The following is a 17,367-nucleotide window of genomic DNA, read 5'->3' as shown; positions in this document are numbered from 1 at the left end:
GTGAAGGAAGGAACAGAAGGGTACAGCACATTTCCCTCACAGGAATGGTATTTGAGGGAAGATACAGAGATTCTGTATGGTTTATGCTCAGGAGCTCAAAGAGGAGCCAGCACATTTCCAAACAGACTTACTGAGCACCACAAACAGAAAGCAAGTTGTTACAAACCACGTAAGCCAGAACTGAGAATGAATGGGAGAGTAAATAACTTTTTTTCCCCACTGACTTCAAGTGTTTTTATTCTTAGATTTTTAGGACAAAAAAAGTTGCTGTGATCACTTAGTCTGATTTCCAGTATCACACAAGCAGTAGGCATATGGGACAAGCACAAATATTTAAAACACTGCCTGTTTCAGTACTATTCTTAATCTCCCACAGTCTTTCAGCAGTAAATTGATTAACTCTTCATAGCGAAAGATATGGACTAATGTATAAGGAAGACAATTATTTATGCTTATGCACTGCTTTCATGTCTGTTATTTTTAGATAATTTTATGCACAGTTCCGTGTTCCTTCCCTGCAAGGAAAGGAACAAAATACAATCTCTGTCTAAGCCATGACCCATTCCTAAAGCTGGATTTTCTTCCTGCAGACTGTTGCAGCAATCAAGCATACATTGCTGTACTGGGTCTTGTATTCACGTAAAAGTATTGTTTAAAGAAGGATGACAGATTTTCTCTCCTATCAGACTTTTAAGATCTTGAAATACCTGATTGTTAATCTATCTGTGTCATCTTATGCCAGCAAAACATGTGATGCAAAAAGAGAAGTTTGTATACTGATAAAAAACATTTTTATCCTTTGTAAAGGTATTTAGTAAAGTTAGAAAGTGACACAATGGTTAAACTGTATCTGCTCTTGTTTTGCAGAGATCCTTCCTCTTGCAGCCATCTTCTCTGTGTGTATAGCATCTATGGGATTAATTCTTATCCACTTTCTTACGTGGTTCAGTTAATTCTCTCCTTAAAAAGCAAAGTACTAATTACTAATCAAAGCATCAATATTTAGCATTATTTTCTTACTGAACTATGGAATAGTGGAATTTTATGATTTGAATGTACTTAGTAACAAATTTGAGACACGCTTTGTATAACACAGGGCAGAGAAGAAACTCAGTTTCAAAATCTTGTAAAAGCTAGGAGGCATCTGGAAAGTATTATGAAAGTATTTTCACATAAATGTGGGTCTGTACATAAAAATGGGGATGGTCAAGATAGCAAGAGAAGAACAATTATTTCCTGTTCCACCAGGCAACCACTGGAAATACCTATGTACTGCTGTTTACTCACAGAAATAGTAGCTTCACCTGCAGTTGCTCTGCTTTTTATCAAAGGAGAAATAAGATTTAATCACTGTGGAGAAGCCAGTTTTGTCATGCCAAATGCAGCTGTTGATGAAAGAAAGAGATGTATAAGGAGCTTGGAAGCACATCAAGGAGGCCTCCCATTGTGGAAAGTGACTTTTTTCTTTCCTGAATCTGTTTGAAAGATTCCTTTTAAACCCATGAGTGTTCTCATCTTTCCTTTAGGGAAATGCCCCTTTTCTGCGAATTCTGAATGAGTGAGACTCTTATGGCCAGAAGCAACATCAAGAGGAGGTTTTGGGGAGAAGCTGAGGCAGGAGCCTCTCCATCACTGCTGAGCAGCCTGCACCATGGTTGTACACAGCCTGTCTGGGCCCCTTCCTGGGACTAACCGCAGGCCAGTCACCATGCTGATGTACCATTAAGCTCACACAACATTGTATTGGGTTTGTGTGCCACGATTTTGGTAGCAGGGGGACTACAGGGGTGGCTTCTGTGAGAAGATGCCAGAAGCTTCCCCTATGTCCGATAGAGCCAATGCCAGCCAGCTCCAAGACGGACCCACCACTGGCCAAGGCTGAGCTAATCAGCGATGGTGGTAGCTCCTCTGTGATAACATATTTAAGAAGGGCAAAAAGTTGCTCCACAACAGCAATTGCAGCTGGAGAGAGGACTGAGAATATGTGAGAGGAACAGCTCTGCAGACACCAAGGTCAGTGAAGAAGGAAAGGGAGGAGGTGCTCCCTGCATCTCCAGATCGGAGCACCTCCATGTGCTCCCTGCACCTCCAGTCTGCTCAGAGATTCCCCTGCAGCCCGTGGTGAAGACCACGGTGAGGCAGGCTGTCCCCCTGCAGCCCATGGAGGTCCACAGTAGAGCAGATATCCACCTGCAGCCCATGGAGGACCCCATGCCAGAGCAGGTAGATGCGCCCAATGGAGGCTATGACCCCGTGGGAAGCCCGTGCTGGAGCAGGCTCCTGGCAGGACCTGTGGCCCCATGGAGAGAGGAGCCCACGCTGGAGCAGGTTTGCTGGCAGGACTTGTGACCCTGTTGGGGGACCCACGCTGGAGCAGTCTGTTCCTGAAGGACTGTGCCCTGTGGAAGGCACCCACGCTGGAGCAATTCATGAAGAACTGCAGCCCGTGGGAAGGTCTCACATTGGAGAAGTGCATGGAGGACTGTCTCCTGTGGGAGGGACCCCATGCTGGAGTAGGGGAAGAGTGTGAGGAGTCCTCCCCCTGAGAAAGAAGGAGCGGCAGAGACAATATGTGATGAACTGACCACAACCCCCATTCCCCATCTCCCTGTGCTGCTTGGGGGGAGAAGGTAGAGAGTTCAGGAGTGAAGTTGAGCCTGGGAAGAAGGGAGGGGTGGGGGAAAGGTGTTTTAAGATTTGGTTTTTATTTCTCATTATCCTACTCTGATGTGATTGGTAATAAATTAATTTTCCCCAAGTCGAGTCTGTTTTGCCCATGATGGTAATTGCCGAGTGATCTGTCCCTGTCCTTATCTCGACCTACGAGCCTTTCATTACATTTTCTCTCCTCTGTCCAGCTGAGGAAGGGGAGTGATAGCGTGGCTTGGTGGGCACCTGGCATCCAGCCAGCATCAACCCACCACAAACATGAACATGCAGAAAGGATAAATATTAGGTTGGTCTAAAAGCCTGGAAATAGGCAGTGGTTTCAGACTTGCATGTACCTTCTAAGAGTTAAATATATCCTACAGCCTTTAAAAATCCGGCCTGAAAGGCACTTCACAACACATCAGGTCTCATAAAATTTTAGACAAAGTCCAGTGAAGTTGGTTAACATCAACAGGCTCTTGGTTAGGTCCTCATGTCTGAATATTTAAAATAACTCTACCTAGTTTGCTGTTCTGCATTTCACAGCCCCGTGGCCTGTATGTGGAGTATCACCCACAGCTAAAACCTGCTGAATCGTGACCGTAGTTGTTTAAAGCCTATTTGACAAGATGTTTGTACTGAGCTACAACCACAATACAGTCACTTCCTTCAGCTGCAGAAATGACACTTAAAATGTGATTCTTCTTCATGAGGTCAGCCCCTGTCAGCTGGAGCTTTGTGACGTGGATCCCGCAATGAATAATGTTGCTTTGATGCTCATCTATCCAAATCTGTGCTCAGTAACTCCTTTCAGTTTTGCTTCCTCCTGCACCTCTAAATCAAGAAATAATTCTATTTATAAGTCATTTCCTCAATTAAGTCAGTCTATACTATAGGCTAGCTTTCCACTGTTTTTATTACATTGGTTTCCCAACAGATGGTGGTTTGTGGAGTTTGTTTTTTTTTTCTCCCCCATGTTGGTCGAGAGATCAAAGGATTCAGCCATACTTGTCTTTTGTTTCGGGAGGTGTGTGGATGAAATTTTGCATATGTTGCACGACTGTGAAGTTGAGTTAATGTTTTCAATTGTTTCTCTAACAAGAGGCAAATGCTGAACTTCTGTACTACTAGAAACATTATGGGCTCTGTTGATGAACGAACATAATATTCCCACCCAGAAAATTGGATCAACATCTTAATACGATTGCCATCTCTCTTAAAAGTACAATCTAAGTCTGCAATGAATTAGGAAAGCTATATAATCTCATGGTAGAGTAAGGTAATCATGTGTCAGTAGGAATATTTACATTGTAGAAATAAATAATTAATCATAACATCCTTTAATTGATAGGAGAAATAATGAACATCCAAATGCAAACAGTGGGTGTATTTTCAGCTCCTCTGGTAGCCATAGCTACAATTAATTTTCTTCAAGCAGTCACAAAACTCCAAATCATCACTCTAACAGTGCTAGCAATTAATGTTTTTTCTGTGGCTATACAAAGGAAGAGTGAATCTCAGTCTTAGTTACACCAGTATAAGTCATAAAGAACTCTACTGAAGACAACTAGTACTAGGAAAAAACACCCCACATTTTAATAAAAGAAATTAAAGCCAGATCCTAAGAGTGTCTTTAACTTGAATCACTCATTATCTGAGCATATTCAAAGTTACCCATGGTTTTAAGACACGGACTCACAAAGCAAGACATTGCATGTGGTATAAGTGAAAGTCCACTCAATGGTTCTGCATGTGCACGTGTACATGCTCCACTCCATGAATTTACTGCCATGGAGGTCTCTTTCTATCTCACTCCTTTTTTTTTTTCTCCTCCCCTCCAGCAGCATAAACAAAAGTTTTCCCACAGTTCCGAGGCTCATTTCTTTGAACCTAATGAATATGTCGACTGGCTTTAGTTTCTTATTCATGGAAGTCATTCAGCTGTGGCATACTGTATACAGTTCTCCACTGAAATCAACCAGCATTTCTCAGCCACGGAAGGCGAAAGCCATGTACGGTGAGGGAACAATGGTCTTCTCAGTTATCTCAGTGGAAGCGTGCTAGCACATAGATTCCTCTCATTAGGAGGCAGGGGGTTCAAATTTGACACTATCGTTCACACTGGACTCTTTTTGCACTAAGAAAATCTAAAAAACATTCTGTGTTAACAGTAACTTTCTGTGAGTTGTTTTTTTTTAACAGTGGAGGAGAATATGCAGGATCTTGCTACTATCAAGCTTCATTTTGTGTCATCACGTCTCCAGCGATCAGAGCAGATCTACGGAAACACCGACACTCTCTACAAAAGATATCCTTACCAGTTCTCTCTCATCTCAGGGAAGTTTTCAATTAAAACCAAACTGTAGAGTGCTAGAACATCACCTGCAGAGTGACTTTCATTTACATTTTCTTTAAAACATATGTATAAACTAATATTAAAGTAATATGGTTCTGCAGTTGACTTTTTTTTTTTACTTAAGAATAATCTGGGAGGTCTGCCATAGCAATTTGGATATATTTATCAAGTCCTAAACAAAAGTTAGTTGCTGAATAGCTGAACTGATCAGACTTGAATAATAATAAGGCTTTCATTAGTTGGTTCTGCTGTGCAAAAATGGCCCTTGCACTTGTAAATTCCATATCTTTGTTCTGCTTATCATATCTTATACCTTTCCTCTATATGACTTACTAACGAACCTTGCTTCCATTTTGCCTAAACCATTTAAGTCTGTAGACTGAGGAATAAAGGTGAAGAAATAAAATAGCCAACCGCACTGTTTTGACTTGTGATAGTTTAAAACTTGATTTCATTTCCTGCATGTAAATGTTCAACTTGTAAATCTCAGAGTGAACCTCAGACATAATTACCGACTTTCTGTCACTTTAGACATAAATAGATTCCAAATTGCTTAGGTGTAATTATGAAATATGCAAGGGCAGGACTGAATGCATTAAATGACAGCTGAAAACCTACGATGTTCACATTTCCTGTCAATGATTAAAGCATGACCCCTTTGTTAAATACTTTCCCCCCAAAAATGATATTTGTACTACATCTGAATTTTAAGATACTGAGCCAGATCCTTCGCACACATATGATTTGGAACAGTCGTGTTCTTACAAATATACCTTTACATTGGTAAATGGAAGATCAAATGGATCAGCTAGTTGTCAAATATTCAGCTGTCATAAAGGCACGTCATTCTTAATTGAATATGTCAGGATAATGAACACTAGCTGCAAATTTAAAGTATTATACTTTTAACTGTGTAGTTTACATCAAAAGTTCAGTATGCATTATCGTTTGTATTAGGAAATCAATTCTCATATTGTTAACATAAGGTATTTGGAAAAAAATCTCTTTCCAAATTTTTCTTTTCAGTGTCTCACTTTGCTGAGGATGAAATATCCGTAGCAGCTGTGTAGACTTTCCCAACACTGAGGGATGTCAGCCATTGCTGCTATGTGTGCTATTCAGTTGAGAGAAGTTTACCTCATATATTAAACTATTCCGACAACTAAATTATCACATAAAGCCTAACAGTCTTACTTTAAAAGATCTACTCTGGAAATAAATTTTTATTGGTATTATATTTTGGTTGGGGATGACAGGATGAAGTTTTCAAAAATCTGAGTTTTCCTCGTTTAAATTCTCTTTTAGCAAACAAGTGTTCAAAATACAGTTAAAGTCAAAGGAGATCTGCAGTGTCTTCAGCGACAGGCCTTCCTAAATAAAAGCATTTAACCACGAACCTGATTCATATTTGTTTACAAAGGGGTTTACGGAGTTTTTCAAAAAGTCTTTTAAATGGGAATCAAGTTACCTCTTTACGGTGACCTTCTACCTCTGTAACTTTATCACAAGATAATACCACATAACAAGAGGTGCCGTTTGGGACATAGCACTTGGCCTGTAAGGAGTACATGCTTCTGCATGATGGTGTTTAAAAATGTGTAGACCTTCCAACAACACATTCTGATTTCCTTACAGAAATATATGTCAGACCTTACCAGAACAAATGACTCTCTTAGGTTGTCTGATGAGAAAGGACTGTCATGTTCTCTGTCCCTTCCCTGTACACCTCTTGTAAATATTGTCTGTGGGCCATTGGAAAGTCCCCATAGCATATCCCTTCCCAGTCAATGACATAGTGAATTATGGCTTGGAAAAAGAATTATATGCTATGTATAGCTACATATAACTATATACTTCCAAAGCGCTAGGAAGGTTATAGCTATGCCAAGATTTATTCTTTTTAACAAGTGGAGGTAAATTGTATGTGTGTGAAAAGCCTGATTTTATGCAAAGAGTTTTCACACAGGGTAGCCTAAGGGACTGGAAATCGATGTCATGTGGAGCAGCAGAAGTGATGGTTTGCAGACCCAGCAACCTCCAGAGGGATCAAGCCCCTTTGTTTTGTGATTGTGGCCACTGCCGCTGTGAGACGCCTGGACAGATGTGTGCCTAACACTGACTACCCTGTTACCTGCCATCCTCCACAGACAAGAAACACCAGTACAGCAAAAGGATCCAGTACCCGGGACTTCCCAATATAGCAGAAATCATTATCCTGGTTTTTATAAAACAAGGTGAAGTATATCAGCCTTTAAACATCTGAGAGATGTTTTCTTTTTTCCCATGGCAAAACTACCCAGGTGATTGAAAGAAGTGCCTTAAAAGGTACTTACAATGTACATAAGCTAGAGATCTGGCTCTTCAGTTTTATTTTCATGTACTATGGTAACAGGATATCTAGTGGTTTGAATGGTTAAAGCATCTCTGAACTAAAATAGGCTGTTGAAGTCTGTAAACTAGATCTTCCTTTATTGGCATTTCTCTGTGATTATAGTGATGCTTCGAACTAGTATGTCCCAAATAATTTTTATATCACACAATTGTTATAAATGAGGATCATCCTTTAACAGTATCCTTTTCCTTCATATTTTCTCTATATATTTGGTAAGCATATAAATGCCATATAAAGGTACAATTAATTAGATGGAAAGTGAATTAGCCTGAGGTGATTCTTAACTTAAAAAATCATTTGCTCAAATGTTTCACTTAAAAACCACAGGTCAGAATCTTAACTGATGTCAAGTGACACAGCTCTGCTGTCTTCAATGAAGTTAGGCCAATTTATGCCACATCTGCTACTACTGAAGTCAATGTTTCACCTTGAATTTTATATTAGATAATGGAACACAAAATGTTTCCTACCAGCAGTAGCACTGGTCCTTCAAGTAATGTGCTCCTTCAAAGTCATTCTCTTAGGAAAAAAACTGCTCTTCCCTCACTATATACATATATGTAATATATACAGACAGACAAAAAAGACAAATGCATAAACGTATCACAACAGGATGTCCATTACTTAGAAAATGCACTCTAGACCTCTTCTAATGTGAAGAACAGAAGGGATAAAAAAAGTGGAAAGTATAATTCAGCAAAATTTTATGAGTTGAACCAAAGATTTTTAAAATACACAGAGTCCGGAAAAAGCAAATATGTTACAGGTGGTAGCGTTATATAACTTCATATGCAATAACTTAATGTTTTATGTACATCATAAATCTGAACTAAATTTAGAGCTTCTTTATTGATTAAGAATGAGAAATAACCTGCAAGTAAAGTGATACCAGATCTTTTAACTTCATCCAGTTAAAAATTAGTTTTAATCTGTTGGACAATGACAAGAAATTTGGCATTAGGAGACAATAAAAGAAGCCGGGTTAGTTTTTCAGACAGTGTCTATTGATTTACCTCTGTTGAAGAAACACTAATGTATTCCTGCTGAGGATCTGGCAAACAATTTTGTACAGCTCTTGCAATGTCTGTCGGAGCGTTAGAAGAAAGGTTCTACAGGGCATTCTCTATACCTCCACCTGTATGTAAGGGTTAAGTAAATGGAAAATCCTGTTCTTTCCTAAACAGGACTGTTCCCTGCTGGTTCACACAAACTACCCCAACGGGAGCCCTGGGGAAAGGGAGCAGGGCTCCTTCCCCCTGCTCAGGCATGCACAGGCAGGTGCACTCTGCATCCTGATGTGATTTTCTAGTGGGTTTAATGCACCTCTGTGTCTCCCTGCAGTTGGATTTGTTCCTTTCAAGCACAGATCTGACTTGTGCAATTTTGCAACGGTTAAGTACAACATTCCTACACATTCAATCCTGTTTCCTCAGAAGTCAGTGGGAGCAGAACATAGCTTTACTAATTACTTTCTTGTTTTGTCTGGTAATTGGTTTCTTGTACTACATTGCGTTATGTGGAGAGAATGCCACGTGTTGCCTAACCCCGGATCCCTGAAGGTGGTGTACCTGTCTGTGTTAGGTCATCTCACCTAAACTCAGGCCCGTACAATATAGACATCTGCATATGAGCCAGTTTGCCCCATTCAGTGAAGGTACAAATATAGGCTCTCCAATGAATGATCACGAGCTTTAAATCAGGCTCTCCTCAGGTATTTTCTGCCTATACACATGCTACATTCTCTCTAAATACGTTCTTTCCTTCTTACTCATGGTTTACGTGCTTAAAGCCTATTCAAACATTAACTTTATTCTTCTCTCTAAATACTGTGGTTATTCACTTACACATCTGGAATGGATTTAAGTGAAGATTAGTCTGCTTTACTCCTTAGACTGCGGTGTAATTCACAACATATTAGGTTGTATACATTTGCGCAGATCATTTTTAATCAGATGCACAGCATGCTGTTCATATCCTTTTACCTTTTTATTATTATTTCTGATACTGTACTTCATCAAACTCAATTAGACCTGCCTAGTTTCATCACTAAAAATGGTTTTCTTCAAGTATGGAATGGGGCTGCAATACGCTGCTTCATATCGAAGAGATATTCAACAGATATAACAATTCATATTCCCATTACTTTATGGCTGTCACACAAAGTAATTTATTTCCTTTCCCCAATCATAAAAATTGTACCGTATTCCAGCCTCCTGCAGCCTGCTCCAATTGCTTCCAGTGTCTCCCCTATCGCTTGCCACTCATTTCTTTAAATTTCACTTCTCCATCCTCTTCAGCCTGGCACACACTAATTTCCTTTCCTCCACCGGACTCAGGCAGGTGGGTTATATTCAGAGCTCACATAAACAAGCAATCTTATTAGACAGTAGGTACATTCCCTGACTATCCCCCTAATCAGTTCACATTTACCTCTCTAAGTGCTTGAAAAATAAATAAGCAGATGGTGAAGTCAGTTAATTTTCCACAAGTGTTGTGGCAGAAAAGGAATCTTCAGGAAATGTTTCAGATGGCAATTTTTTAACTCAAAATCAACTGCTTGCCTGCAGTTATACTTTTTACCTTTTTTAGTATGCTAGGGAGGTATAAACTATACATGATACAGAAGCAGTGGCCCTTTGACACGGCCAGTGCTGCTGTCTGACATGACAACGTAAACCATCTGGCTCTCACAGATGCAGCGTGCAGGGGTGCAGGGGTTAATATTGTATTCCCCCCCTCATTCTTGGTGTCTCTAATAGCTACTGTCAATCAAGCACCCTCCTCTTCCCCAGCTCCGGGAGGAGATGCGCATTTGAAATTCCTGGCTAGGTGGTACGGGAAAGGAAGGAGCAGGCTCTAGCTGAGAGACCGAGGCAGGCCAGATTATTTTTCATTGCAAACCTAATAAATTCATTTATTTGTCTGATTTTCACCTTTGCAAGGGACAGGACCCAGGCTGACTGTCAGATTTGTCAAAGCCTGAGAAGAGGTGGGTACTGCTGCCTCCCGCCTGCCCCACTTTCTCTCTGTATGGGCAGACCTGGGTTGAGAAGGCAGTGACCCCTCCTGCATGACTGTCCAGAGGATACAGAAACTTGTGCCACTGGAAGGGCAGGTGAAGATGATTTCACTCATAGCTTAAGTATGAAAAGGAAACAAAAAGCTAAGTGTCCGAGGCGGTTCGGATAAACATACTCCTGACTTCCCCGGTTTGCAAAGATGAAACCAAAGGTCAAGAGGATGATTCAGGCACACGGGGACTAACAAACTTACTGCACAAATGGGCAAAAATGCAACAATTTAGATTTTGTTGATAGTTAAGGACTGCTAAAAAGAAGCTAAAACAAACATCCTCTTTCAGCTCCAGGGCCAAACACATCATTGACTCCAGCGTCTCGCAATCCAGAATGTTAAACCAAGGTTGGATCTGGCCTCTCATCTCTGATCATCCTTTCTATAAATCCTTGATAAAGTGTGTGTTAGTTTTATGGTACAGTCATAAAACAGCCAAATGTAGAAGTAAATGACCTCATACCAGTTATCTCTCTGCAGATAGATTCACTTGGCAGATAGCCAAGAATTGATTGACACACATCTTACGGAACTAGAGTTAATTAATATGTCTACCAATTCCCAAATGGATCTCAGGAAGCAGAGAATCTGTTTAATGCAGTAAGCAATGACATACCGCGTGTGGTCAAGAGACAATCACTAATTGCCAAGAATGCATTCCGGAATAAAGCATTAAAGAATATGAAAGAAACCCCTTTGACTTTGCAGCTCCTTTATCCCTTCAAAACCTTATGCTTAGAACATTTTAAAGACTCATGTTTCAAATATCAAAAGACACTTTTATAGGGAAAAATGGTTCCCAGACTAGAAAGTCAACACTCAAAAGGTCTGTTAATTTTTCTACAAGAAGAAATTCTGATTTTTAAATACCTGAGTCCTCATTCATTTAACAATGATGTTTTTATTTTCAGGGAAATCTGCAAGTCTGAACTACAAAACCATAAGGTAACTTGAAAGAGCTGTTCTTTGGAGATCACAGAAGCTACAAGTAACACAACTATGGATTCACCAGTAAAACATATCCATAAATTAAGTAAGTGACTGCTGAAAATACATCAAGAGCCTGGTTGCTAAACTGAAATAATCCATGGAGCAATACTCAGGTAAGCCAGACTGAAAATGGAGTAAAGTGGACTAACTTACATTACATACTCATCTTAATAAGAAAATAAAAGATTGGCTTTTCTGGAGAAAAAAACAATTGAAATGGAGCACAGAGACATTCTAGTCAAATATTCAGCCAGGAAAACCAGCATAGTCCCATTGCTTTCTGTGAGTGATACTGTTTTTCACCAGGGCAGACCATGCTTATCTATTTAGTTATGATGATCACTGACAAAACAGTACAAGAGCTACTGCAAGCTTTCTGCAGCGCTAAGCAAAAATCAGTAAACTACAGATTAAAAAAAATGGGGGAAGAGAGAGGAAAAAATGATTTATTTTTCACTAAAAACTAAAGAAACAAAAGCTAGGTCACATATGAAAAACTGTCAGTGTGTTAGGACAAGTCTGAGAAGTGGGATTTATGAATGTGTGACACTATTTTCATTCCCAGTTGGGAGAAAGCTGCCATGGTGTCAGACTGTACTGACTAATGGGAGACTAAAGGACGGAGTTGGCCCCAGAATAAACACACAGGCTGAACTACCCCTCTTCTAGCTGGTATCTGTCCTGACCAAAAAAAGAGAGTTCTTTTAACTTCTTGAACCAGGCAGAATGGGCTTACTCATATTTATTTAAGCCCCTGGGGGAAAAGATGCTGCGTAGGGGAGTAAAGTACAGATTCTGCTGTGATTTATCAATCAGCACGTCAGCACCTGATCCAGGAGCAGGTCCTACCAGATCCACTCACCGAGCCACAGAAACTAGTGAGAGTGCATGTTGGCAGGAAGACATTGTGGCTGAACACCACTAAAGATTAAAAAGAAGAAAAAAGAAAAATATTGTTTTAAGATAATTTACCTCAGGATGGCTTCCAACTTCAATATAGGTGCAGACTGGATGAAAAGCCCCTGTTCCGCAGGCGTACAAGTGGGTTTGGTTGTAAGCCTTAAGCACCTTGATGAAATTAGCACATTCTCTCTGCAAAGAAAAGGGGGAAAAAAAATGTATCCACAAAGTTAATTCAGTGATTAAGACTAATGGGAGCTCTTCTGCATTAGGGTTGTATGGCTGAATGAACAGATTTTAAAAGTGTGATCATTTCATGCTGTTTATAAGCTTGTTTATTGCTAAGCATTTAATAAATAGCCTGATTTAGGTTCTCATTTAAATATCTTTGGTTGCCATTTAATAAAGCATCCACCCCTGAAGAAAAGATTACACAAGAATATTTCCTAATTTTGGTTTCAGACATGCTTCATCTTTGTAATTTATGCTATTGCCATGTTTGTAAGACAAAACCCATTTATAGAAATGTGTCAGAATGAAATAATGAAGAAAAATGGACCAACTGTTTGCTTGTATTCAATTAAGTAATAATTAGAAGAAAGATGGGCCAGATGGAAGGAGTTGATGAAAAACAAATCATTGATATAAAATTTCTAACAATAATATGAATGCTGCCTCACCCCCATTATCTGTGTTTAGGGCCCAGTTTTACAAAGATGAATACATACGCTAAACTTTAATGCAATTATTGACACTCCCTAGAATATAAGCTTTGCAAGACTTGGACTTTACATTTTTTGCCTAAGTGAATTATCCATCATGAGTAATTCTAGTTTTCAGCAATTAAAGACTTAATAGCAACACTAACAGTCCCTAATACAAACACTATCTGTTATCTGTTAACAAAAATGCCATTATTAATGCCTAATGTTATTAAAATGGAAATGTCTAACCTGATAGTCAAGATGTCAACTTTTTCTGTTTATTTAATATTTTTATTTCAATCAGGTCTAATGACTGATGAAAATGAAAAGAAATATGTCAATGCCTACAAATCAGTCCACTGATTCAATTGCAAATAATGGATTTCAAATAGGAGAAAAATAAGAACATTGAAATAAAATAGCTATTTCCAGTAAAGTTTGTGTTTAAAATGAAGGAAACTTTTCTACGCATATTTGATTACTTTTTTGGTACAGCACTCAACTGTACCTCTCCAAGTGGACCAGGGCCCATGGAAACACCACCTGAGCTACCGCCTCCACAGAAATCTCATTGACTGGCATCATCCGTCTCTGTAACTGGCTTGCTAATTAAACCAGGTACTCTCAAACACAAAATAATGGCTCTGCCAGGAAAATGTATGTGCAATTTGAGGCATGCCTCGGGCCACCACGGGGAAAAGCAACGAACTTACACAGATAAAATACTGTGCATATATACACAAAGGACTGTAGCAAAACGACATTCCAATTTTGGTGTTTATTTGCTTAACAGATAATGGCAATGTATTAAAAAGAGCACCCAGAGAAAAACGTATAGAATCTTACTACGTCCTTGGCTTACTGCTGATAACTTATCTTTCCGACTGAGATGGAAGAGAAAACATAGAGATAGTTAAGGTAATCCAACAGGAAATTGAAAGAAATAGAGATGAATGTTACCAGGGGTCTTTCTTAATTCTTTCCATTCTGACCTTTCTTAATAAAACACACACAATTTCTGGTGCATACGTATTCTTCCTCCCACACACGTATCAACATGAACAAACATTTATTATATGTATATGTATCCACAGACTGCTTTCCACTGTCATGGTGGTAGAGTACTAAGCAAATACCTGGCATAAATCATCAAAATTACAATGTATGTTTCGATGTTGTTCTTAATGCTGTTGTCCTTTGTTCCTTTTAATAAAAGAAATATGGCAAACCCATGAAAGTGTGTTAATAATTCAATGTCTGCAAGAATAAAAATGGGCAAATACTACAAATTCATGTAACATTAAAAATAAACAAAATTTAAATAGATCCTTTCTTAAGCTCTGATATTCTGTGTTTCAGATGGGGCATCTGACTTTGACTCTACCTAATTTAAAACTGACTAATGATTTGTACATTATTGAATAATTCAGAATTTTCTCACTTAGAGTTGTATCTGGCCGAATTTAATCACATCACTGTTTCAGTAGGACTGTGCTTTGCCTTGTCTGGTTTGATGTACGATGATTTAAAAAATGTCTTTGTGGTCTACTACTATGGTTTGTTAAAGTTTTTAAAAATTGCCTGCCTGAATAACATGAAATGTTAGAGGCCAGTGGACACGTACCTTTGCAAAACGCTGTGAGTACGTGGGCTAGATCCACAGCCAGTGGGAAGCAAAACAGGTTGTGCTGATTTCAGAGGAGCTATTCTGATTTACAGCAACATGCCACCTGTGACTCTATATGCATTCACTAAATACTGTTCAGCTGCTTATCTATAATATCCAGCAAGAAGCTATTAGATAGCTAATACTTTAAAGGTGAGATGAAAAAACCTACTTAGTTTAGGGGCAGAGTTCTCTTTGATTTCTATGGATGGAAATTAAGAAAAATTCTATCACCAGCTTCACTGAATTATTCCAGATTAGCCTGGGGGGGGGGAGAATTAACTCTATCATAGCCACATTTTAGCTTCAAGTGTTCAGTATTGATAGTAGTGTAACTGCGTTAATATCAGTAAAGTTAATCTGGATTTATAATATATTTCCAAAAGCAGATTTGGCTTATTCATCCCTGCTTTTAAGCTCTCCCTAATTCCTTGTACATGTTTTTTACCATAGATGTCTGAGAAATACACAACCTAGTTAAACAATGGGGAAGGTAAATACCTATAGCAATAAACCTTTGACTATGACAAATAAATTTATACAACATTTAAAGTTCTTAGTCCGGTTCAGACTGCTCTTATAGCTTCCCTGTGTTTTATAGCTGCATAAAGGAACCATTAAGGTCTATTCAGTAAATTCTCATACACCTCCCTAACAGATTAGGTTTCTTTATATATTTTACATGACTGTAAAAAAATAATAAAGAGGGGTATTAAACCACAATAAATGACATCAAAGTAAAGTTACAGTTCTGATTTAAGCCCTTGTCAACTCAGGAAGTTCAAAGTAAAGTTTCTGCCCTGGCTGGGAGACGGTGCTATTCTCACTGGAACAGCAGCAACAGGGCATGGATTTCAATTGCAGGGTAATCACATTCCCTCCTGTGTCTACCTGTGCTCAGGTACGGCTGCACAGGTACAGCGTGATGCGTGGAAATGCTGCACCTGTCCTTTTGCGAGTGGTATTCTGAACTTAGCAAGAGTCTGCTTCACGATGGTGAATATTAGGACTTCCCAGTTACCGCGGCTATGGGGAAAAAAAGCTTCCCATAAATCTATACTGTAACAACTGTAGCAGCTTTGAATGATTCGCTCAGGCTCCAAATCTCAGCACACGCGTATGCTGAGGGAGATACCCTGATCAGGGAAGACGTGTGTGCAGTGAGGTGACTTGGGTCTGCCACGCCATGAGACGTGGGTGACTGACTCCCGTTTTCAGCCACCGTTTCCTCAGTCCTGCCCTCGGCGCAAGGCTCCTACAATGGCACCTCCAGTTGCGAAACCTGGCAGACAGCTCTGCCGGTCCCGACACCGGTGACTACGTCAACTCGACTCCAAAGCAACTCCCCGACCCCCTTGGCTGGCGGCCTGGAATGACTTGGGTGTCTCCAGCTGGGCTTGTCCCACTTGGCAGCAAGGTCTCCCCTTGCCAGACCCCCGGGCCAGTGCTATAGTGTTAGTGTGGTCTGTGCCAGCAGAACGAGGCATTTCACTACATGATCTCAGACTCTAAGGCACTGGAAAGGAGACAAAGACAACAAAAGATATATAGTATCTCAGTAAAATACAGCAGACGGGAGAAAATATCCACCGGAGGATGAGGAAGTAACCCGGAGCCAGAAGCTGTAAGGAACAAATTGCCAGGGAATTCAAACACTGTGTCTGCGTTGAGTTCAGCCCCCCGGTACCTTTGTATCCATCGTCACTTTCCCCAGGAAAGGGATGTTATTTAAAGGGAACATATTCTGGACATAACCATGCCCTTTGAATATTGTTCCTTGTCAAGTAAAACAGTCAAAGGAAGAAAATTACACTTTTCAAAATTATTTTCCAGGTGGAAATCAGTTGGGTTTTTTTTTTTTTTTTTCATTTCTTGAAAGCAGGGTGGAGTGGGAGTTTAAAATACTTTTAGCCTAATAATGTGAATGAAAATGAATGCAAGGTTTGCAAAGTTGTCTGTAGGCAGGAAAGTATTACTTAGATGCGTTATGAAAATAAATCTTAAAGAAGAGGAGCACTGGAATCACCATAGTGAATAATTATAAATTCTTCCACCTAATAATCCTGTTTATTATAACGGGCAGCTTAATATTAGGCAACTTCTTGTCTATATAAAGCTAAATACTGGTTTATGCCCTAAAGCTTGAGTTTATATATACATACATACAGCAGAAAGCATAAGTGAATGCATATGGAACAGAATGATTGAGGTAGATAATCAAAGAGAAAATTAGGTATATCATGTGGGAGTTACTGCAGTACTCAAAACCCCCATTCATTTATCTTGCCTAGCCCTGGAGAGTATTAATCTTCATTTATATTTCAATAAAGGGTATAAGGTTTCCCCAATGTTCTGCCTTTGGCCTCGTGCAGAAGCACCTCTGTCTTAAAAACCGAGCAGCTAAGCTCATGTCTGAGACCTCTTAGCATAGCCTGCAAGGTCTTTCTGTCTCTGTCCTGACAGAGGGAACTGCTTCAGGTAGCTACTGTTTTTACAGTGTAACTGCTGGACCTGCTTCTGCAAACAGTCCTGTGAAGGCATGACTGCCGACGTCCTCCAAAGCGCGGCCAAAGAAATGGTTCGTGCCCTGTCCTGGCTCTGCCACGTGCAGTGGCTGGAGCGCTCACCCCAAACACGG

General features: G+C 39.7%; 1 protein-coding gene across 2 annotated transcripts in view; it reads right to left on the bottom strand.

Annotated features, from left to right (window-relative positions):
• The window catches only part of SEMA3A (semaphorin 3A), a 174,745-nt gene that overhangs the window by 93,333 nt on the left and 64,045 nt on the right, over positions 1–17,367 (bottom strand). For both annotated transcript variants that reach the window (XM_075489787.1, XM_075489841.1), the window contains one exon: positions 12,432–12,551. In XM_075489787.1, the coding sequence (XP_075345902.1) occupies positions 12,432–12,551 (120 nt within the window). The remainder of the gene's footprint in view (positions 1–12,431; positions 12,552–17,367) is intronic.

Source organism: Mycteria americana, chromosome 1, assembly GCF_035582795.1.
Source record: "Mycteria americana isolate JAX WOST 10 ecotype Jacksonville Zoo and Gardens chromosome 1, USCA_MyAme_1.0, whole genome shotgun sequence".
Taxonomy (NCBI): domain Eukaryota; kingdom Metazoa; phylum Chordata; class Aves; order Ciconiiformes; family Ciconiidae; genus Mycteria; species Mycteria americana.
This window is presented reverse-complemented; position numbering and strand designations above follow the sequence as displayed.